At 43.3% G+C, this 24,087-nt stretch overlaps 1 protein-coding gene across 2 annotated transcripts in view; it reads left to right on the forward strand.

The window, feature by feature from the left end:
- The window catches only part of LOC139372662 (KH domain-containing, RNA-binding, signal transduction-associated protein 3-like), a 146,373-nt gene that overhangs the window by 114,218 nt on the left and 8,068 nt on the right, over positions 1-24,087 (forward strand). For both annotated transcript variants that reach the window (XM_071112441.1, XM_071112443.1), the window contains exon 7: positions 12,722-12,804. In XM_071112441.1, the coding sequence (XP_070968542.1) occupies positions 12,722-12,804 (83 nt within the window). The remainder of the gene's footprint in view (positions 1-12,721; positions 12,805-24,087) is intronic.

Here is a 24,087-nt window from a genome sequence, read left to right on the forward strand (position 1 = left end):
AGAGGTGTTGTCGTGCCCTATATACAACTGTGTTGATGTGTGTGGACCATGACAGTTCTCTAGTGATGTGGACACTGAGGAACTTGAAGCTCTCAACCTGTTCCACAATACACCCAGTCACTACAAAGATACAGGCGTCCTTCCTAACTCAGTTACCGGAGAGGAAGGAAACTGCTCAGGGATTTCCTTTAAGAGGGAATCCCCATAAATTAAAGAGTGAAACATGCATCCTGTTTGCAATAAGGCACTAAAGTAATACTGCCAAAGTTTACAAATTAATTAACTCTTTGTCCTGAATGCAAAGTGTTATATTTGGGGCCAGTCCAACTCAACACATCACTGAGTCCAACTCTTCCTATTTTCGAGCATGGTGGGGCCTGCGTAATGTTATGGGTATGCTTGTCGGTCGGCAAAGACTAGGGAGTTTTTTTTAGGATACAAATCCTAAAGGACAACTTGGTTCAGTCTGCTTTCCAACAGACACTGGGAGACAAGTTCACCTTTCAGCAGGACAATAACCTAAAACACAAGGCCAAATATACACTGGAGTTGCTTACCAAAACAACATTGAATGTTCCTGTGGCCTAGTCACAGTTTTAAACTTAAGTCGGCTTGAAAATCTATGGCAAGACTTGAAAGAATTTTTAAAATAATAATGGGCAAATATTGTACAATCAAGGTGCGCAAAGTTCTTAGAGACTTACCCAGAAAGACTCACAGGTATACATGTATTGACTCAGGGGGTTGATTACTTATTTAATCAAGATATATTAGTGTTTTATTTTCCATTCTTAAAAAAAAAACACAACAAAAATTATTCTTCCACTTTGTGTAGATCATTAGACTCCCACTTTGTAACACAACAAAATGTGGAAAAAGTGACTACTTTCTGAAGGCGCTGTACAACCAACAGAATGGCTAAAAACCACATCTGGTAGAATAAGATAAACAAGCAGCATGATCCTTTTGGGTGATGAGGGGCAGAGCAGTGTGTGTGTGTGTGTGTGTGTGTGTGTGTTGCGCAATACAAGTGGGTTAGTCTTGTTTATGATAATTCCCCCAGACTATTCTCCTCTATGCTGTATGTTAGGAGCCAGGGTGTGTGCATGTGTTTGAAGCTAGACTACACCCTTCATGCTGACACTGTAAAGAGAAGACAAGTGTGATATTGTAGCTGACAACAGTATAATGCTCCTGAATACAGTATAATGTGTATAAGTACAGGTTACATACAATACAAACATTATATTGCTCCATGAAAAGGTTTATCACTTGGCATTATATTGGCTTTATTCTCTGGATTGGTGACAGTGATTTTCATAACATAATGTCGTGGGCAGAGCATGCACGCTTTCCTTACAAAGCACACCAAAAACAGGTTTCAAAAGTAGACATTTCTGTTATAAAACAGATGGCTGTGACATAATGATCATGATAAAAAGTTGTTCAGGCAGGTAGGGTAGGGTATTCATTTGAGCCAGTTCGCGACAGCAGGAAAATGTTAATTATTATGTTGATTATAATTTATTTACATTTTTGTTGGGGTTTAAACATTTTTTGTAAGGGAAAATCGAGTCTGATATTTTGAAATGGGAAATTAGTATTTTTAAACCTCATATACACTACAAGTTTAACATTTCCTGCAACAGGGTGATCAATTTAAGATCCTACATCTGTACTGTATAGTTTAACCATGACATTTATTTGTTTTTAAATATACAAGGAGTGTACAAAACATCTTTCTATGACGTAGACTGACCAGGTGAATCCAGGTGAAAGCTATGATCCTGTAACGGCTGTTGGAAGGAGAGGACCAAGGTGCAGCGTGGTATGTGTCCATATTTATTTAATGAACACAAAAATAACAAAGCGAACGACCGAAACAGTTCTGACTGGTGCAGACACACAACAGAAAAAAATCACCCACCACTCAAAATAGGAAAACAGGCTACCTAAGTATGGTTCTCAATCAGAGACAACGATTGCCACCTGCCTCTGATTGGGAACCATACCAGGCCAAACACATAGAGATATAACACATAGAACACAAAACATAGAATGCCCACGCCAACTCACACCCTGACCAAACTAAAATAGAGACATAAAAAAGGAATTAAGGTCAGGACGTGACAGTACCCCCCCCCCCCCCCCCCCTCCCCAAAGGTGTGGACTCTGGCCGCGGACAGGTCTGTGTTGGTATCTGTCCGCGGTGGCGGCTCTGGCGCGGGATGTGATGACCCCACTCCACCATAGTCTTGGCCCACTTAAGTGGCGCCTTCAGAGCGGCGACCCTCGCCGCCGACCTCGGACTGGGGACCCTTACAGCGGGCCCCGAATAGACGGGAGACTCCAGCAGCGTCGGACAGGCGGGAGACTCCGGCAGCTCCTGACTGACGGGCGGCTCTGGAAGCTCCTGACTGACGGGCGGCTCTGGCAGCTCCTGACAGACGGGCGGCTCTGGCAGCTCCAGACAGACGGGTGGCTCTGGCAGCTCCAGACAGGCGGGAGAACCTGGAGCCGCCGCTCATCTTTCGCTGCCTCCAGCTCTGCCTTGGGGCGGCGATATTCCCCAGCCTGTGCACAGGGTCCCTTGCCGTCCAATATCTCCTCCCAAGTCCAGGAGTCCAGAACCCTCTGTTCCTGGTTACCACGCTGCTTGGTCCTTTCGTGGTGGGTGATTCTGTAATGGCTGTTGGAAGGAGAGGACCACGCTGCACCTTGGTCCTCTCCTTCCAACAGCCGGTACAGATCCCTTATTGATGTCACCTCTTAACTTCACTTCAATCAGTATAGATGAAGGGGAGGAGACAGAAGGATTTTTAAGCCTTGAGATAATTATTTTATTTTTTATTTATTTACATTTTTATTTAACCTTTATTTAACAAGGCAAGTCAGTTAAGAACAAATTCGTATTTACAATGACGGCCTACACCAGCCAATCCCGGACGATGCTGGGACAATTGTGCGCCGCCCTATAGGACTCCCAATCACAGTCGGTTGTGATACAGCCTGGATTCAAACCAAGGGTGTCTGTAGTGACACCTCTAGCACTGAGATGCAGTGCCTTAGACTGCTGCGCCATTTGGGAGCCCAAATTAAGACATGGGTTTTGTATGTGTGTCATTCAAAGGGTGAATGGGCAAGACAAAAGATTTAAGTGCCTTTGAAAGGGGTATGGTAGTCGGTGCTATGCACAACGGTTTGAGTTTGACAAGAACTGCAACACTGCTGGGTTTTTCACACTCAACAGTTTCCTTTGTGGGTCCACCACCCAAAGGACATTCAGACAACTTGACACAACTGTGGGAAGCATTAGAGTCAACATGGACCAGCATCCCTGTGGAACACTTTTGACGCCTTGCCCTGACAAATTAAGGCTGTTCTGAGGGCAAAAGGGGGGAAAGGGGGTGCAGCTCAATATTAGAAAAGTGTTCCTAATATTTTGTACACTCATTGTTGGTTCAAAGTGGCATAAATCCCACTTGAAATGACGATGAACATAATGGGTGTATAATGTCTAACTCTCATGGAGATGCTATGGCAGTGTGAGACTCCAAACCTCCCCTCTGTATTTCAGCAGCATCCTTCCCTATCTGTTCCTCTGATCCAGCGGGTGTATTGTAGAGCACAGTAAAGCGTCTGTGATACTGTTGTTGGAACATGCAGTTCCAGAGCCTCTGTTAGTCTCTTTGGCCTATGAGGGCAACCCTTATCTTTTAACAACATGCATCTCAGCCCTCCTCTGGCATACAAATGAAAGACTCACTTAGGAGCTGTTTCTCTGCTCTCGCCCTCTCGCTCTCTCGATTTGCTTTCTCTGTCTGCTGTCTCTATCTCTGTCCTCTTTCTTCTGCTCCCGTTCTCTTCTGTCTGCTCCCCTCTGTCTCTGCTCCATCCATCCCTTTCTGACATGTTAATCCTATTTGAACTTGGAAATGTAGCCATCTTGTATTAGTGCTGTTTGTGTGTATGCCCTCATTTCTCCCTGAAGCACATTTCATTCAGACTGCTAGTTACTGAGCTGTGCTATCAGTGCTTTGCAAGAGGTGAAACAAAGGTATGTGACTACCATTACCAATCGCAATCAAGTTTCTGACTGAAAAGCCGTTCAAATTTGCCAAAGGCCCATCTCTCTAAAGAAAAGTCCAGCTAACATAATAAAAGTTGTTGCTAACCTGCGAGCATGCTTAGTAAAACAGTCATGTTCTGGGTTCAGTTCTCCCCTAACTCACTGGAGCTGGTAAGTTAAACGACAATAACATGACATTGTTAGGCTTTAATGTGGATTTAAAGTGGCACTGAACACCACGGAGTAACAACACTGAGATGAGGAAGGACAGCACCCTGATAGAGTTGGGTCTGAGAGAGAGGAATTAAAGCGCCATTACATGGTAAGGGACAGCCTTCCCGCTAAGGGCTTGTATTACTAACATGTCTGTCATCCATAGTTATGTTAAAGATAAGATAATGCCTTTATCATCCTTGTGGGGAAATCTTGGTTGCAGTACAGTATATTCAGTGCATTCAGAAAGTATTCAGACCCCTTCCTTTTATCCACATTTTGTTAAGTTACAGCCTTATTCTAAAACGGATTTAAAAAATATATACAGACAAAGCAAAAACTGTTTTTCTTTTAATGGTTGCAAATGTATTACAAATAAAAAACAGAAATATCTTTCCTATGAGACTCGGAATTGAGCTCAGGTGCATCCTGTTTCCATTGATCTTCCTTGAGATGTTTTTTTTCCAAATTCATTGAAGTCCACCTTTGGTAAAATCAATTGATTGGATGTGATTTGGAAATGCAGACACCAGTCTATATAAGGTCCCACAGTTGACAGTGCATGTCAGAGCAGAAACCAAGTCATGAGATCCAAGGAATTGTCTGTAGAGTTCCAAGACAGGATTGCGTCGAGGCACAGATTTGGGGAAGGGTACCAACATTTCTTTGCAGCATTGAAGGTCCCTAAGAACACAGTGGCCTCCGTCATTCTTAAATGGAAGAAGTTTGGAACCACCTAGACTCTTCCTAGAGCTGGCTGCCCGGCCAAACTGAGCAATCAGGGGAGAAGGGCCTTGGTCAGGGAGGTGACCAAGAACCCGATGGTCACTCTGAGAGAGCTCCAGAGTTCCTCTGTGGGGATGGGAGAACCTTCCAGAAGGACAACAGTCTCTGTAGCACTCCACAAATCAGGCCTTTATGATAAAATGGCCAGACGGAAGCCACTCCTCAGTAAAAGGCACCTAAAGGACTCTCAGACCATGAGAAATAAGATTCTCTAGTCTGATGAAACCAAGATTGAGCTCTTTGACCTAAATGCCAAGTGTCACGTCTGGAGGAAACCTGGAGCATGGTGGTGTTTTTCAGCAGCAGAGACTGGGAGACTAGTCAGGATCGAGGGAAAGATGAATGGAGCAAAGTACAGAGAGATCCTTGATGAAAACCTGCTCCAGAACGCTCAGGACCTCATGACTGGGGCAAATGTTTATCTTTCAACAGGACAACGACGCCAAGCAGTGGCTTTGGGACAAGTCTCTGAATGTCCTTGAGTGGTCCAGCCAGAGCCTGGACTTGAACTTAGCCAAACATCTCTGGAGAGACCTAAAAATACCTCCCCATCCAACCTGACAGAGCTTGAGGTGATCTGCAGAGAAGAATGGCATAAACTCCCCAAATTCAGGTGTACCAAGCTTGTAGCGTCATACCCAAGAAGACTTAAGGCTGTAATCGCTGTCCAAGGAGCTTCAACAAATTACTGAGTAAAGGTTCTGAATCATGTAAATATATATACTTTTTTTTATTTTTATACATTTGCAAAAATGTATAAAATCCTGTTTTTGTTTCGTCATTATGGGGAATTGTGTCTAGATTTATGAGAGGGGGAAAAACGATTTAATCCATTTTAGAATAAGGCTGTAACATAACAAAATTTGCAAAAAGTCAAGGGGTCTGATTACTTTCCAAATGTACTGAATACACTGAGTGTGCAAAACATTAAGAACACCTTCCTAATATTGAGTCAACCCAACCTTTTTGCCCTCAGAACAGCCTCAAATAGTCGGGTCATGGACCCAATATTAAGAATGTGTTCTTAATGTTTTGCACACTCAGTGTATTCAGTACATTTGGTGTCGAAAACGATCATGAAAAACACAGCAGTGTTGCAGTTATTGACACAAACTGGTGCGCCTGGCAACTGTACTACCAAACCCCATTCAAAGGCACTTACATCGTTTGTCTTGCCCATTCACCCTCTGAGAAGCACACACACAATCCAGGTCTCAATTGTCTCAAGACTTAAAACCTTTCTGGGAACGGGGGCAGTATTGAGTAGTTTGCATGAATATGGTGCCCTATGTAAACTGCCTGTTACTCAGGCCCAGAAGTAAGGATAAGCATTTGCATGGTAGTATTGGATAGAAAACATTCTAAAGTTCCAAAACTGTTAAAATAATGTCTGTGAGTATAACAGAACTGATATGGCAGGTGAAAACCTGAGGAAAATCCATCCAGGAAATGCTATTATTTTGAAATGGCTGATTTTCCATTGAAAGCCTATCCACCATACAAAGACTTATGACCCAGTTCACGATCCCTATGGCTTCCACGACATGTGGCCAGTCTTTAGGCTTTGTTTCAGGCTTTTACTCTGAAAAATGAGGGAGAAACACCACTTTCAATGAGTGGACAGTGGAAATTTCCAGAGATGTTTGCTGCGCGTGTCCAGGAGTGTGCCTTTCTTGTTGTTCCTTTTCTATTGATGGAGATATTGTCCGGTTGAAATATTACTGATTATTTATGACAAAAACAACCTGAGGATTGATTATAAACATCGTTTGACATGTTTCTACGAACTTTTATGGTACTTTATGGATTTTCCGTCTGCCTGCTGTGACCATGCTTTGTGCCAATGGATTACTGAACAAAACGCACCAACAAAACTGAGGTTTTTGGACATAAAGAGGGACTTTATCGAACAAAACAAACATTTATTGTGTAACATGGAGTCTTGTGAGTGGAAAAATCCTTCTTTAACCGGTCTCCTCCCTTCATCTGCACTGATTGAAATCAATAAGGGATCATAGCTTTAATTTGGATTCACCTGGTCAGTCTATGTCATGGAAAGAGCAGGTGTTCTTATTGTTTTGTACACTTAGTGAATGAAAACGCATAATCAGGCATAGACATGTACTGACAATAAATGCAGGTAGAAAAGGTGCAGTTCCTGAGAGATCAAGGATTAATCTGTACACTATATACACTATACACATCAGTACAAGCAGTCAACTACAGTGTTAATGGTACCAGCCTTCTTATCCTACTGGTGGTTGGGTTGCATTCCACTGGGACAAAGGATTGTCTTGTTCTACTCCTTTTGTGCCCCGGTGCCCTGTAACGCTATACTTAGAGGTAGAGCTCAAACTCCTGGTAAAGAGGATGTCTGGGGTGCATCAATACCTTGTGCGCCTTTTGTGAGGGCTCTCTTGTCATAAATGACCTCCAGACCCGTCTGCTTGACCCCCAGCACCTTACTAAGTTGCAGAGTTAACTTTTTGTTGTTGTTGCATATTTCTCTGACATGCTACATGTTATGGAAAAAACAAGTGCTTGGGTTTGTCTGCTCTATAGATCCATTTAGTTTCAGTCGTAATCAGATTACATTATAACCAAAGCCATGTTATGATCAGCTACATGGGGTCAGGACATATTAAGATTAGTAATGTAATGCCGAGAGGACATATTTAAAAATGGCTCTACGCAACGGAGTAGAACATGAGGATTCCTCAGCAATGACCTTATTACTGTGTCTGACAGAGAAAGAGATGATTCCATAATGTTATTCATTATGTGAATATACTGTAAATGCTATTCATTAAGCATGTTGCACAGTATTTGTTTTCTCAATGTTGTTGCAACTGACTAATCAAAAGATGATTTGGACAATAACTTTTCTGTGTCATTGTATCATGTATCATGCGCTCATCGTGCAGGCATGTATTTCAGATACAAATAATATTTGTATAGATTCTTGAACTGGATTAGTGAATCAAGTTGCTGTGAAGATTTTCCACTGTTTCATTATTTATGGACTAGAAAATGATTTTTATTTCTGGGCTGACTCTCTTCCGCTTGAACAAAAACTGTGTTCTCTCTCCGATCTAGGATCATCTCCTTCTCGCTTTTCATACTCAACTGAGACTAATTTATTTGATAAGTGAGGCTAGCTGCTGTATGCATACTTGATCAGCCACAGCTACATGGTTTTACTTTTTACCATTTTGCTGAGATTTTCTATAATTTAATATTAATAGACTGATGGATGCTGTCAGAAAGTATTCACACCACTTTACTTTGTTCACATTTCCACATTTTATTGTGTTACAGCCTGTTTTTAAAACTGATTAAATTCAGATTTTTTTGTTGGTCTCCGGCCTACACACAGTAGCTGTAATGTCGAAGTGGAATTATGATTTTTGACATTTTTACAAATTAATAAAAATGAAAAGCTAAAATGTATTGAGTCAATAAGTATTCAACCCTTTTGTCATGGCAAGACTAAATACTTTGAGAAACATTTTGCTTAACAAGTCACGTAAGATGCATGGACTCAGTAATAGTGTTTAACATGATATTTTTGCAATAATAATATTTAACATAATTTTTGAATGACTACCTCATCTCTGTACTGGGGTTGAATATTTTCCTGGTATTTTACAATTGTTCCATCCCGAGAATATATCACTGGATTTTATTAGAGCTTTGATCAGCATGAACATTCCAACCTGAAGCTACCTGAGCCTGATGAGACATATATTAAACTGCACATAACGCACGACACTACACAACACTAAAATATACATGAATTGCTCTATAACGGTGACAAATGGTGCCCACAAATGGCCTACCTAAAGCTGTCCCAACAGCAGTCCCACAATCTTACCACTGCTACACCTGGCTATCAGTGGAGCATTGTCTGGCAACGAAACAGTTAATTCAGCAACATTTACTGCCTTTAAAAAAAACATTGCTGTTAAGGCTGACTTGCTTAAATAAATGTGGATTCTAATGACATTTAAGATGTACAAACTATAGCATAAGGGGATGACAAGCGGATAAGAGGCAATCCGTAATTTCGATGAAGACATTAATGAGTGAGTTAGGATGGACACAGTCAGTATAACTATTTGTTTAGCACTTTTGAAATGTACAGAATTCAGAACATGGGCATAACACGGTGCCTGACCAGTACGATGCCCTCTCTCTCCACGGTAAGCGCGGGGAGTTGGCGCAGGTCTCCTACCTGCCTTAGCCACACTCCCCGTGTGCCCCCCCCAATACATTTTTGTGGCTGCCTCTCTGGCTTCCATGATCGTCGTGCCAACTCCATACGCCGGTATCCCTCCTCACACTGCCCCAGAGAATCCCAGGCGGGCTCCGGCACTCTCCCTGGGTCGACCGACCACCTGTCTATCTCCTCCCAAGTAGTGACATAGTCCAGATCTCATTCCCATGTCCAGGAGTCCTGATATCGCTGCCTCTCCTGCTGCTGCCCGTTACCACGCTGCTTAGTCCTATGGTGGTGGATGATTCTGTAACGATCGTCTTCGTTAGAAAGAGAGGAGGACCAAAATGCAGCGTGATGATTATCCATTTTTTAATCGGATACTTAAACAACGTACAAAAACAACGAACCGACAAAAAAAGAACGAAGACGAAACAGTCCCATAACGTGAATACCAACACAGGAACCCTGGAAACAGGAACAATCACCCACACCCCACAATACAAAACAGGCTACCTAAATATGGTTCCCAATCAGAGACAACGACTAACACCTGCCTCTGATTGAGAACCATATCAGGCCAAACACATAGAAACAGACAAACTAGACATACAACATAGAATGCCCACTCATATCACACCCTGACCAAACAAAACATAGAAACAAACAACGCAAACTATGGTCAGAGTGTGACACTTTCACGATTTGCCCAAATGTAGCTGGGTGACTTCACACTAAATGTCCTGTAGCTCGCTCATACTTCAAGTTATCCGTCTGAAACGTTGCACATACACTGCTTCCATCTTGTGTACACCATCAGAATTCTCTTGCATTTCAAAGATGGTGGTAGAATTATTATTATTTTGTTGTTGTTGTATTTTCTTCTACCAGATCTATTGTGTTATATTCTCCTACATTCAGTTCACATATCCACAAACGTCAAAGTGTTTCCTTTCAAATGGTTTGAAGAATATACATATCCTTGCATTAGGGCCTGAGCTACAGGCAGTAAGATTTGGGTATGTCATTTAGGAGAAAATTGAAAAAAAGGGGGCTATCTTAACTTTTGGCAGCAATTACAGCATCGAGTCTTCTAGGGTATGATGCTACAAGCTTGGCACAGAGTTTCTTCCATTGTTGTCTGCAGATCCTCTAACGCTCTGTCGGAATGTTGCTGCAAAGCTATTTTCAAGTCTCTCCAGAGATGTTCGATTGGGTTCAAGTCCGGGTTCTGGCTGGGCCACTCTAGGACATTCTAGGACATTCAGAGACATGTTCCAAAGCCACTCCTACGTTGTCTGTGTGCTTAGGGTCATTGTCCTATTGAATCTTTGTCCCCAGTCTGAGGTCCTGAGTGCTCTGGAGCAGGTGGACTCCAATGAAGTTGTAGAAACATCTCAAGGATGATCAATGGAAACAGGATGCACCTGAGATCAATTTCGAGTCTCATGAATACTTATGTAAAAACCTGATGAGGAAAAAAAGGAATTTAATCAATTTTAGAATAAGGCTGTAACCTAACAAAATGTGGAAAAAGAGAAGTGGTCTGAATATTTTCCGAAGGCACTGTACAGTACATGTCTGTCATTGTACAACCCCATGCCATGATTAAATAGAGAACAAACACACCAATAATTTCTTTAAAGAATTAAAGCTAAATACCAATATTTCAAAAAATGTATATAAAGCATTTTGGAATGAAATTTCAAATTTGAATCATATATTATATCGCTATGTATCCTATTTATAGGATAAATAGCCTTTTGATGCCACATTCAAACATTGTATAATGACAGTCAATAATACACCATCCACCAACAAACCACCATGACACACCAGTGATCTAACATGGTAATAATGATGTTGATACTGTGGTGATTAGGAAGCCAGAGGCCAGGGAACTCTATTTGTAACAGAGCGTACCTCCCAATTGGCACCCTATACCCCATATAGTGCACTGCTTAGGAAGGAATAGGGTGACACTTGGGACGGATACAGATTCACACAGCCACAGCACCAGCCCAACTTTGATTCACTTTATTTTCCATCATCGTACACAATTAGTTAGTAAGTTAGCTTCCTCGGGATTAAAGATAAAAGAGTGGATTCAGATAGTGTCATCTGGCAGAAGCATGTTTCTAATCACGCATTAGCGGCCTTCATAATAACATGGAGAATGGAGATGATGATGAGTATGTTGTCTCTCTCTCGCACACATTCTCTCTCGCTGTAATTCTCACAGTTCATGCATGCAAATCACCCAGATGGAATTAGTGGTGGAGGGTTGGGGGGGGTTGGGGGTAGTGAGGGATGTGTCATGAGGGGTCCACATCTTTGTGGAACATAAGTCCCATTTATCCCAAATTAGGATGGGTGCGGCTGTGCGCCCCTTTGATGTTCCTCTAGGCAGGAGGCTAGGGGGCTGGGGGGTGTTGAAGGGGATGAGTAGGGGGAGGAGAGGTGGTATTGCTGGAGCACAAGCAGATGGTGATGAAATGGACTCATACACACGCATACACATACACACATACACACGTACACACATACACACAAATACACAAGGATAGAGCTACCTGGAACAGTGGTACATCCACTATCCTTCTCCTATGTTCACAATTGAGAAATAATGTATCTGATTTGAGATCAGTAAATATTTTCGATGTCAGAGTAGTTTGAAACGGTAGAAAAATCTATGTGTGGGGTGGTGTCTTCAGATCAATGACAGTTAACAAATGCATAAAATAAACATTTACACATTAAATACATTTGAAATGACAGAATAATACTGATGTAGGATCTTAATTTGAGACAGTTTGCTACGGCAGGAAAAGAATCATGCAGCAACGGGAAATGTGAATTATCATGTGGATTATAATACATTATTTTGTGTAGGGGTTGATCCATTTTTCATTAGGGCAAATCAAGTCTGACATTTTAAAGTGGAAATGAAAAACTTTAGAAGCCTTTTTGAACCTTGAATATTCTGCAAATGTGCATTTCTGCAGGAAAATTCTCAGCAACAAAAGAGTGGTTACATTAAGATCCTACATCTGTACATCTGTGCTGATCTTTAATTGATTACAGCTGCATCCAGCTGTTGGTAATGATCGGTTGGGGAACAATTCACATTTAGGGATCTGAAGAATTGCTTTTGACATACTTCCAGGAATTAACAGAGGTTTACAGCATGGTTGATGAATAGTACAGTTCTAAAGTAGGTAGTACAGTTCTAACTATAGGTAGAAACACACTATGTTATAACCAAATGAAGTGACCTGGACTGACTGACCAGTCCCATGGCAGACAAGGGATTTCATCTTCCTCTTCTGATTTATCCTCAAATATTTTCATAGGTAGTAGCAGAACGCATCATAATGAAATTGTGGTGATGTTAATAAATGTTCTTTATGTATTTTATCCTCTCTTTCTATCTCCAGGAATATGATGATGGATACGGGACAGCTTACGATGACCAGGGTTATGACTCCTACGACACTAGTTACAGCAATCAAGGACAGAAGTAAGAGTCCGTTTCCTGTTTCTCAGGGCTGTACCTAAATGTATTCTCCGGGTCTCCTTGTCATCCTAACCCGTGTTTTAGCAAGACAAAACTGTAGATATAGTACATATTATTGGTGTACACCCTTATTCTTTATTAGTTAAATAGGGGGTTAAAGTATCCGTGGGTGGGCAAATCAAGTGGACCCTATAAGGATTTGTCTTAATAAAAAATACATTAAGTTTGTCAGAGGTTGTTGGCAGTATATTGCATCAATGCTTTACATCAGATTAACCTGTTAGCATGCTAGTTCTCCATTAGCAGCTTGTGAACCTACACATCAGATTAGCATGCTAGTTATCCATTAGCATCCCTATACATCAGCATATTAGCATGGTAGTTCTCCATGTAACAGCATGTGAACTAGAGGTCTTCACAAATCGGGTCGGATCCTGCTCGTTGGCCACGGGCTTGGAATCTGTGTGAACATTTGTGAAATACACACCAGATCTGAAATTATATTTGAAGAGATTAGTTCCTAAACAACAGAAATGCAAATTGCACTCAATAACATTTTATATTTACAGTTTGTTCTCTTAAATTATTGTCAGGGGGTCGGTCCCCTTTCATCAAGCCAAATATGTCAATATCATTTTGTGACAAAACGACATATTTGCTTCATGAAAACCAGCTACTGCGCACTTCACATGATGCGGGGTGAAATGGGCAATATGCCTACTTGTTGTGGGCGAGGAGGAGGATGCAGCAGAAAAGAATGATAGTCTGTATAAAGTAAGTTTCTGAAAAATGGAGTTGTTCCTAACTGAAGTGAAGAAGAAACGGAATGAAAGAGAGCACCGGGTGGAAAAACCGACAGGCAAATCGTCTGTATTCGCCTCATTGATGCACATTGTGGATACGGAGGGGAAAAGGTCACCCATATTTTCAGGACCTGAGCTATTTCATTGAATTGTTTTATTTATTAAATGTACTCGTTTATTTAGGCTATTCAATTTATTTGTTTAGGCTTGGCATATTTAGTAGGCTGCTTTGCAATTTTATTGGGGTATTTTCTTAGTTTAAAATAACAGTTTGTTACCTAATGTTGAATGACTCGAGTCAAGTGTGATGTAAGATGTGTGACTCATTGAGGTGCTAGACTGATAGCGCTAGGCTTATCTGCAGAAAATATTGCATTTCCTAATGTTGAAAGGCTGCCGATTTCTTGATTGTGTACGGCATGGATAAGTATACGAAATATCAGGAAAACTTTCCCCTTCAATTATGAGTATTTTATTAACTCTCCGGGTGGTAGCCGTGAATGACTTTTCTATCCAACCCACATCCAAACCAATCTCAGGCTGTATTGGCCAATTCGGTAGGCCTAGAGGATTATGTACATTTAATTTAGGATTAAAAAAAATTGGTGCTGTTATAAAGAGTTGGATCTGAGTTATAGAAATAGCCTACCAAAATAGGGAATACTAACCTAGAAATACAAATCCCAATTGTTGGAAATGACACGGAATATAAATAGGAGACTCCATCCTTCTGTAGCCAATTCCAAATTGAAAATCATGCTTGCTGATCAGACTGTTGCCTACCTTTAGTCTCAATCAATGTTTATCAAAACAGTTAAATTGGCTGGATTGTAATGTTGCTCAGTAAAATAATTAGCTGCTCTCAGTCTTGCAAGCGATGGTCGTCACAAAAAAAAATCATCCTGCTCAAATATTTGGTCAACAAAAATAAGGAAAACATTTCTGAAAATGAAATCTCCATCTAACTATAGGGATGTCATTATGAAAACAGCATCCATCTGTCGGTAATGATCGGCTGGGGAACAATTCACATTTAGGGATTAGAATGACTTTTGATATCATTCCAAGAATCAACGGAGATACAAAAACATTTAATAGAAAGAAACGAGGTCATGAATATTATAGTTCTGAAGGAGAAGGAGATAGTTCTGAATTATAGATACTGTAGAGAAACATCCTTTACATCATGCCCAACAGAAATGAAACAACCTCTAATAGATTGAACTCTAATGGAACATATGGAGGGGCGAGCAGAACAGCCAGGAATGAACAGTGCACGACTTAGTGCCAACATGGAAGAACCAGTTTGGGGGCTCAGAGTGAGATAGAGGGGAAACAAGCTTTTGAACTAAATAATGTTGATAGCTGTCTTTCTATTGTAACTTCTCAATCTGATGTCCTGTCATGAAGTATTTTAACCATAATGCCATAGTTTGACTAATACCAGTGGATCCCTTGTGCTAATATTTTTTATTCCTATTTTCATGTGTCAGGCCATTGTTGCCTCATGAAGCCCAAATGGCTGTTTGGTTGTTTGGATCTATGTAACAGCAACAGAAGACCCTGCAGCTACATGGCTGTTTGGTGTCCTATAGCTCTATGCAATACAAACCAGGGGTTGGAACTGGGTCAGGGAACAGAACCAACATTTTTCGAGGAACAGAATCAGAACCGGGAACAAAAGTGATCTATACTGTTCTGGAACATGGGAACCAGTTATTAAAATGATGTTATGTTACGGGCATTTATGTTCCATGTTTTTATTTAAATTCTGGTGCCACTCTGCACACACAAGCTTGTTAGCTAGCTAGCTAGCTCTAGTGCAACGTTAAGCCAACTCTCGGAAGTTCAAAGACATTCAAAGTTCCTTCATAGAAACCGTTCCTCTGTAGGTATAATTCTGTGGGCCTAATTCAGATTATACATGTCATAAGATGCCCAGCACTTCAAGTCAAGCCTCCTACTCCACCCTCTCTCGTTCTCTCCCACCTCACAAAATTTCACTTGTCTCTCCAATGCACCTAAACAACTATAACCCAATTGGTCACGTAATCTAATGATTTTTATTTTATTTCACATGTTTAAAAAGGAACAGAAAGGAACAATATAAACCGGTACTTTTTGGGGGTTCGAACTGGTTCAGAACTATTTTTTGCTAGTCGGAACAGTGGAAGGGAACCACAACAAATAATGGTTCTGTTCAGAATGAAACGATTGGGAAATAATGTCCATTCCAACCCCTGATAGAAACAGAAGACCCTGCAACTAAACGCACAGAATTGATTTTCTCATATCAAGGGAGTGATCACCCTCACCATGTCACTTAAGGTCAAAGGACTTTGCTATGGCACGTTGGCTTGTTTGCTGCCATCTCTCTCTTTTATCGGTCATGCATCAGGGATGCTTCCCAAATGACACCATATTCCCTATATAGCGCATTACTTTTGACTCTGCTCAAAAGTAGTACACTAAATAGGGAAAAGGGCACCATTTGGGATGCATCCCTGCTGTTGTCACACCATCTTCCCTCCTCTCCTTTATTCTGTATGTTCTGCTTGCATGGGCAGTTTCAAAGAGGGCCTGATTGTTGCTGCACTTAAGATGTCAAAAATCGCATTAGTGGCAGCTGTAACGGGGGTAAAGGAGAGAGAAAAAAATAACATATTAGGCTGTCCCATGCTTTGTGAGGAGGGATGGTTGATGTTTTCTTTTGTGGCCGTGTCAGGATATATGTCGCCAAGGCCAGGCAGCCTACATCTCTCACACACTCTCTCTCTTGGGATGGCAGGTAGCCTGGCTGTTAACAGCATTGGGCCAGTAACCAAAAGTTTGCTGGTTCGAACACCTCAGCAGAAAAAATATTGTTTTGCCGAACTGCCCTTGAGCAAGACAGTTAACCCCCAACAACAACTGCTACCCGGGCGCTGATGACGTGGACATTGTTTAAGGCATCCCCCTGCGGAGGGGTTGTGTTAAATGTGGAAGATATATATTTTTTAATGCATTCAGTTATGCAACTGACTAGGGCCCATGTGTCAATCTCATTCCACGCAGGGTGTCTGCAGGTTAGAGTGTCTGCAGGTTTTTGCTCCTTCCTTGGACTTGATTAGTAAAGGTAACTGATTAGTAACTGATTAGTAAAGAACTCCCCTCACCTTGTTGTCTGGGTCTTAATTGAAAAACCAGAAGACACTAGTCCCTCCATGGAATGAGTTTGACACCCGTGCCTTAGGGCCAGAGTCTCTGCCCCCCCCCCCCCCCCCCCCGTCCTCTATGTAGTTGGGGTACATCTTAAAGGGGGGTACATCTTAAAGCCTGCCTGCCTGCCTGCCTGTTAGATCTGCAGAGAGGCAGAGGGAGTCACTGGGGTTAGGCTGGCCCTGAGCCCTGGTGTCTCTATCTGCAGCCATGTGGTGAATAATCACAGAGGCTTAAGGCAGAAGAAAAATGGAGTCCATCATGTAGAGGTGGGGTGTGTGTGTGCTTGGTTTGGTGTGTGTGTGTGTGCTTGGTGGGGTGTGCTCGGCTCTGTTCTGCCCAGAGGCATGATGCTAGACTCAAAGAGATTTTGAGATCTGTTGTCTGGTTAGAAATGGTGTGCGTCCCAAATGGCACCCTATTCCCATTATAGTGCACTACTTTTGATCAGGGCCCATATGGTAGTAGTGCAAAAGTAGTGCACCATATGGAATAGGGTGTCATTTGAGACACTCACTTAGGCTGACTAATGGGCTACCAGACTTTACAGCGTCTTCCTCCTGAGACACACTAGTCAGTTTATTTACTTATTTTTGTTGACTTATTTAAGTCTCAGAACTGCCTAGAACGTTTTTTTGTTGTTGAGCGTAGGTTGTTTATCATCTACATGATCATGTACATCTCTTGCAATTTCTTAGAACATGACAGTGTGTTGTTTAAAGTGTAGTCGGATGATTGCAACCAGCCTGCTTTTTATACTCTCAGAATGTATAAATGTATGTTTTTACTCTCAGTGGGTATTTGTAAATATGTACAGTACACTGCAGTACACTCCCAGTTTACAGGACTTACTAGTAATCTTTTTAATGTCTCAGAAAGAACTACATTATTTTTCAAACAAAATAATCACTATTTTATATGAAAATTGATTATTCAGAAATATTAACCAGACAAGACCCTTTGAGTTCTTATTTCATCTGTAGAGTAAGAGCATCATAGACGCTAGCAGCCCTTTAGAATGCATGGTGACGATACACCATATTAGGCTTATTAGGTACACCCACTTAGTACTGGGTCGGACCCCCCTTTGCTTCCAGAACAGCCTGAATTCTCCAGGGCATGGATTCTCCAAGGTGTGGTGTTCAAACGTTGCTCAATTAGTATCAAGGGACCTAGCGTGTGCTAGGGAAATATTCCCCACACCATTACACTACCGCCACTACCACACCATTTTCCTTCAACCTCTCTCATCAACGACCTGTTTGCACCCGGAGGACTGCCGCTGACTGGATGTTCTTTGTTTGTCGCACCATTTTCGCACAGACTTTCTTGTTTCCTAAACCATTCGATTACCACACTGCAAAGCCAGTGTGTACAGTAAATACAGTACAATACTGCGGTCTATAGTGCATACGGTACAGAACATTTTCTTTTTAAGGTCATCCAATTTAGATCTGCTGATGGACAAAAGGTACAGCCCTGTTTTACCCCGGTGCCCAATCTCAGCTTGAGCAGGTCAGAGCGGTAGCAGGGCTGGAACAGGGAAGGACCCAGGGGAATGTTAGACTGGATCCATGGACAAGACGTCTCCCTAACAATGCCTCACAGAGCCTGAGGAGCTCACTGCACAGTCACCAACCACATCAGAGCCCTGGCTGGGCGGCAGACAGGCAGGACTTCACTAGCTGCAGGATAACAAGCAGAGCAATTTACTACAGTTGGTTTCTCCAGTGTCTCTAGTATGATATCAGCCCTTATGCCTGGCGGGGAAAGAGGGTAACCATTCTGGAGAGTTTGTTTTGGGAATTCTGGGCAAATACACTGTACGTCTACTATACTGTAGACATAATTGAGGTGGACATACTATTCCTGCTAAATACAAGATATGTAACTTGTTTTCAAATTGTAATTGCTGATAATAACCTAAACAACATTGTATAACATATTTAGTCAACAGGAATGTAGCAGAGTCACATTGAAAGGAAATATGAAACAGTTCACAACCTTGAAACATGAGACTTTTAGCTAAACGGTGGTTCTTCTCAGTAGTTCGGAGACATTTACATGTTTCAGAAGAGAGGGAAAGCCTGGAGGAACATCTTGGAACGCCAAATCAGCATGACATCCATGGCAGCTTGAGCACCAGTCAATAGCGGTCAATCTTCCGTATGAGCGCTGTCATAGCCTTTTTCTACGGCATTTAATATACCGACCCAACCCAACGTTATTACTACCTGAAGCCAGGTCGGTAGATGTGTGGGTATTATTAAGCAGTTGGAAGGTCAGCTGAATGGAGAGACTGAAGGAGAATGACTTTCATTGTGTTAGCAGATAGGGGGTGATCTCCCTGTAGGTAAATGAGGAGGATGACAGGTGTTGCTCTGGGTGAGGTCATACAGAGGTTGGACACACACAGATCGGTTTGGATCAGAGTGTTATTTCATTCCTGACACCTATAATACTACAGGGGCCTCTCGCCTCTTCCCTTCCTCTTCCTCTTCCCTGGCTCGTCAGCCTGCTCCCACAGGGCCGTGGTTACAGGGAGGAGGGCCGCGGTTACTGGGCTAGCTGTGACAGCATTTTAAAGGGCAGACACATCCCCTAGGAACAGTTGTAAAACTCAATACAGGAGACAAGTGTGGAGGTGTGGAGGTAAAAGGTAGCACAGAGCACAGGGGACTTGTGGAGATAGCAGCGAAGGGGAGATAACCATTCTGAGGTAGGACAGAGCACAGGGGACTTGTGGAGATAGCAGAGAAGGGGAGATAACCATTCTGAGGTAGGACAGAGCACAGGGGACTTGTGGAGATAACAGCGAAGGGGAGAGAACCATTCTGAGGTAGCACAGAGCACAGGGGACTTGTGGAGATAGCAGCGAAGGGGAGATAACCATTCTGAGGTAGGACAGAGCACAGGGGACTTGTGGAGATAGCAGAGAAGGGGAGATAACCATTATGAGGTAGGACAGAGCACAGGGGACTTGTGGAGATAGCAGTGAAGGGGAGAGAACCATCAGAGCACAGGGGACTTGTGGAGATAGCAGCGAAGGGGAGAGAACCATCAGAGCACAGGGGACTTGTGGAGATAGCAGCGAAGGGGAGAGAACCATCAGAGCACAGGGGACTTGTGGAGATAGCAGCGAAGGGGAGAGAACCATCAGAGCTCAGGGGACTTGTGGAGATAGCTGCGAAGGGGAGAGAAACATTCTGAGGTAGGACAGAGCACAGGGCACTTGTGGAGATAGCATCGAAGGGAGAGAACCATTCTGAGGTAGGACAGAGCACAGGGGACTTGTGGAGATAGCAGCGAAGGGGAGAGAACCATTCTGAGGTAGCACGGAGCACAGGGGACTTGTGGAGATAGCAGCGAAGGGGAGAGTACCATTTTGAGGTAGGACTGAGCACAGGGGCCTTGTGGAGATAGCAGCGAAGGGGAGAGAACCATTCTGAGGTAGCACAGAGTACAGGGGACTTGTGGAGATAGCAGCGAAGGGGAGAGAACCATTCTGAGGTAGGACGGAGCACAGGGGACTTGTGGAGATAGCAGCGAAGGGGAGAGAACCATTCTGAGGTAGGACAGAGCACAGGGGACTTGTGGAGATAGCAGTGAAGGGGAGAGAACCATTCTGAGGTAGGACAGAGCACAGGGGACTTGTGGAGATAGCAGCGAAGGGGAGAGAACCATTCTGAGGTAGCATGGAGCACAGGGGACTTGTGGAGATAGCAGCGAAGGGGAGAGAACCATTCTGAGGTAGGACAGAGCACAGGGGAGAGAACAGTTATGGATGTCTGAATGGCAAGTCTTGGTGGGTCGTCCACCAACAGTATGTGAACAGAGTACCAATGTAGACCACCATGGTGTGAATCAGTTGTGGAAAGTACCCGAGAAATCAGAGTTATACTATAGAAACGTACAGATCTAGGCATGAATAGGCCTAGGAAATATGTGGCTGGTATTTCAGGCTTTGCAAACACACAGAACATTACATTACAGTACATTAGTTCAAGAGAGTTAATTAGTTCAACACAATGTAATTGATTTCTATCTAAGGACCAGAGGTCATGCAGTTCTACGATGGGTACTTTCTGTAATAACTTTACTCGTTTGATCCTTTTAATATTGTTCTAATTCAGTTTTCAGCAGTTTGTAATGTTGTGCAACGTCAGTCTTTTGCCCTAATTTGTTTCAGAGCTAGAGATATTTTAATGTTGTAAGGCCTAACGAGAGTTTTTGTTGCTGTCTCAAGTGTTGTCTTGGAAAGATTCCAGACACTCTCAGAATGATGTCAGTTTATAGCATCGCAGATAATATGATGAAAAACTTGAGGATGAATCCCAAATGGAAACCTGTTCTCTATATAATGCACTTACTTTGACCAGAGCCCTATGCACCCTAGTCAAAAGTAGTACACTATATAAGGGATAGGATGTCCTTTGGGGATATAACCTCAGTCTATATGTTGGGCCGTAATAACGTTGCAGTCACCTGCCCATCTGTTGACCAAAACACAATCTGAGGTGAATTTGAATGTAATATGGATGACTTACCGTTCAGTCCTTCTTTGTGACATCGCAGCAAGGGTCCAACATTGATTATTGCATACGCAATCAGCTGTGGAGACAAGCAATCAACAGCATATCCCGGAGGGAGTTTCCAAAAACAATTACACCATCCTCATTTTGGATAATATACAGGACACATTCTCCCAAGTACAGTTCATTTTCTGTCTGTTAATGTTTTAATCTATTTTTGTCTGGTTTTGCTTTTTGCTGTATTTCTTTCAGAGCCTTACTCCATGAAATACAACATACATACTGTACCCACTCTCCCGAGTGGTGCAGCGGTCTAAGGCACTGCATCTCAGTACAAGAGACGTCACTACAGTCCCTGGTTCTACCTTCCGGCGCCGACAGAGATGGCCGCCTCGCTTCGCGTTCCTAGGAAACTATGCAGTTTTTTGTTTTTTTCCGTGTTATTTCTTACATTGGTACCCCAGGTCATCTTAGGTTTCATTACATACAGTCGAGAAGAACTACTGAACATAAGAGCAGCGTCAACTCACCATCAGTATGACCAAGAATATGACTTTCGCGAAGCGGACCCTGTGTTCTGCCTTTCACCCAGGACAACGGAATGGATCCCAGCCAGCGACCCCAAAAAACGACTTCGAAAAAGGGGAAAACGAAGCGGTCTTCTGGTCAGACTCCGGAGACGGGCACATCGTGCACCACTCCCTAGCATTCTCCTCGCCAATGTCCAGTCTCTTGACAACAAGGTTGATGAAATCCGAGCAAGGGTAGCATTCCAGAGGGACATCAGAGACTGTAACGTTCTTTGCTTCACGGAAACATGGCTCACTGGAGAGACGCTATCGGAGGCGGTGCAGCCAGCGGGTTTCTCCACGCATCGCGCCGACAGAAACAAACATCTTTCTGGTAAGAAGAGGGGCGGGGGCGTATGCTTTATGGTTAACGTGACGTGGTGTGGCCAAAACAACATACAGGAACTCAAGTCCTTCTGTTCACCTGATTTAGAATTCCTCACAATCAAATGTAGACCGCATTATCTACCAAGGGAATTCTCTTCGATTATAATCACAGCCGTGTCTATTCCCCCCCAAGCAGACACATCGATGGCTCTGAACGAACTTTATTTGACTCTTTGCAAACTGGAATCCATATATCCGGAAGCTGCATTCATTGTAGCTGGGGATTTTAACAAGGCTAATCTGAAAACAAGACTCCCTAAATTTTATCAGCATATCGATTGCGCAACCAGGGCGGGAAAAACCTTGGATCATTGCTATTCCAACTTCCGCGACGCATATAAGGCCCTGCCCCGCCCTCCTTTCGGAAAAGCTGACCACGACTCCATTTTGTTGATCCCTGCCTACAGACAGAAACTAAAACAAGAAGCTCCCGCGCTGAGGTCTGTTCAACGCTGGTCCGAACAATCTGACTCCACACTCCAAGACTGCTTCCATCACGTGGACTGGGATATGTTCCGTATTGCGTCAGACGACAACATTGACGAATACGCTGATTCAGTGTGCGAGTTCATTAGAACGTGCGTTGAAGATGTCGTTCCCATAGCAACGATTAAAACATTCCCAAACCAGAAACCGTGGATTGATGGCAGCATTCGCGTGAAACTGAAAGCGCGAACCACTGCTTTTAATCAGGGCAAGGTGAACATGACCGAATACAAACAGTGTAACTATTCCCTCCGCAAGGCAATCAAACAAGCTAAGCGTGAGTATAGAGACAAAGTAGAATCTCAATTCAACGGCTCAGACACAAGAGGTATGTGGCAGGGTCTACAGTCAATCACGGATTACAAAAAGAGAACCAGCACCGTCATGGACCAGGATGTCTTGCTCCCAGGCAGACTAAATAACTTTTTTGCCCGCTTTGAGGACAATACAGTGCCACTGACACTGCCCGCAACTAAAACATGCGGACTCTCCTTCACTGCAGCCGACGTGAGGAAAACATTTAAACGTGTCAACCCTCGCAAGGCTGCAGGCCCAGACGGCATCCCCAGCCGCGCCCTCAGAGCATGCGCAGACCAGCTGGCTGGTGTGTTTACGGACATATTCAATCAATCCCTATCCCAGTCTGTTGTTCCCACATGCTTCAAGAAGGCCACCATTGTTCCTGTTCCCAAGAAAGCTAAGGTAACTGAGCTAAACGACTACCACCCCGTAGCACTCACTTCCGTCATCATGAAGTGCTTTGAGAGACTAGTCAAGGACCATATCACCTCCACCCTACCTGACACCCTAGACCCACTCCAATTTGCTTACCGCCCAAATAGGTCCACAGACGATGCAATCTCAACCACACTGCACACTGCCCCAACCCATCTGGACAAGAGGAATACCTATGTGAGAATGCTGTTCATCGACTACAGCTCGGCATTTAACACCATAGTGCCCTCCAAGCTCGTCATCAAGCTCGAGACCCTGGGTCTCGACCCCGCCCTGTGCAACTGGGTACTGGACTTTCTGACGGGCCGCCCCCAGGTGGTGAGGGTAGGCAACAACATCTCCACCCCGCTGATCCTCAACACTGGGGCCCCACAAGGGTGCGTTCTGAGCCCTCTCCTGTACTCCCTGTTCACCCACGACTGTGTGGCCACGCACGCCTCCAACTCAATCATCAAGTTTGCGGACGACACAACAGTGGTAGGCTTGATTACCAACAACGACGAGACGGCCTACAGGGAGGAGGTGAGGGCCCTCGGAGTGTGGTGTCAGGAAAATAACCTCACACTCAACGTCAAC

Source organism: Oncorhynchus clarkii, chromosome 18, assembly GCF_045791955.1.
Source record: "Oncorhynchus clarkii lewisi isolate Uvic-CL-2024 chromosome 18, UVic_Ocla_1.0, whole genome shotgun sequence".
Taxonomy (NCBI): Eukaryota; Metazoa; Chordata; class Actinopteri; order Salmoniformes; family Salmonidae; genus Oncorhynchus; species Oncorhynchus clarkii.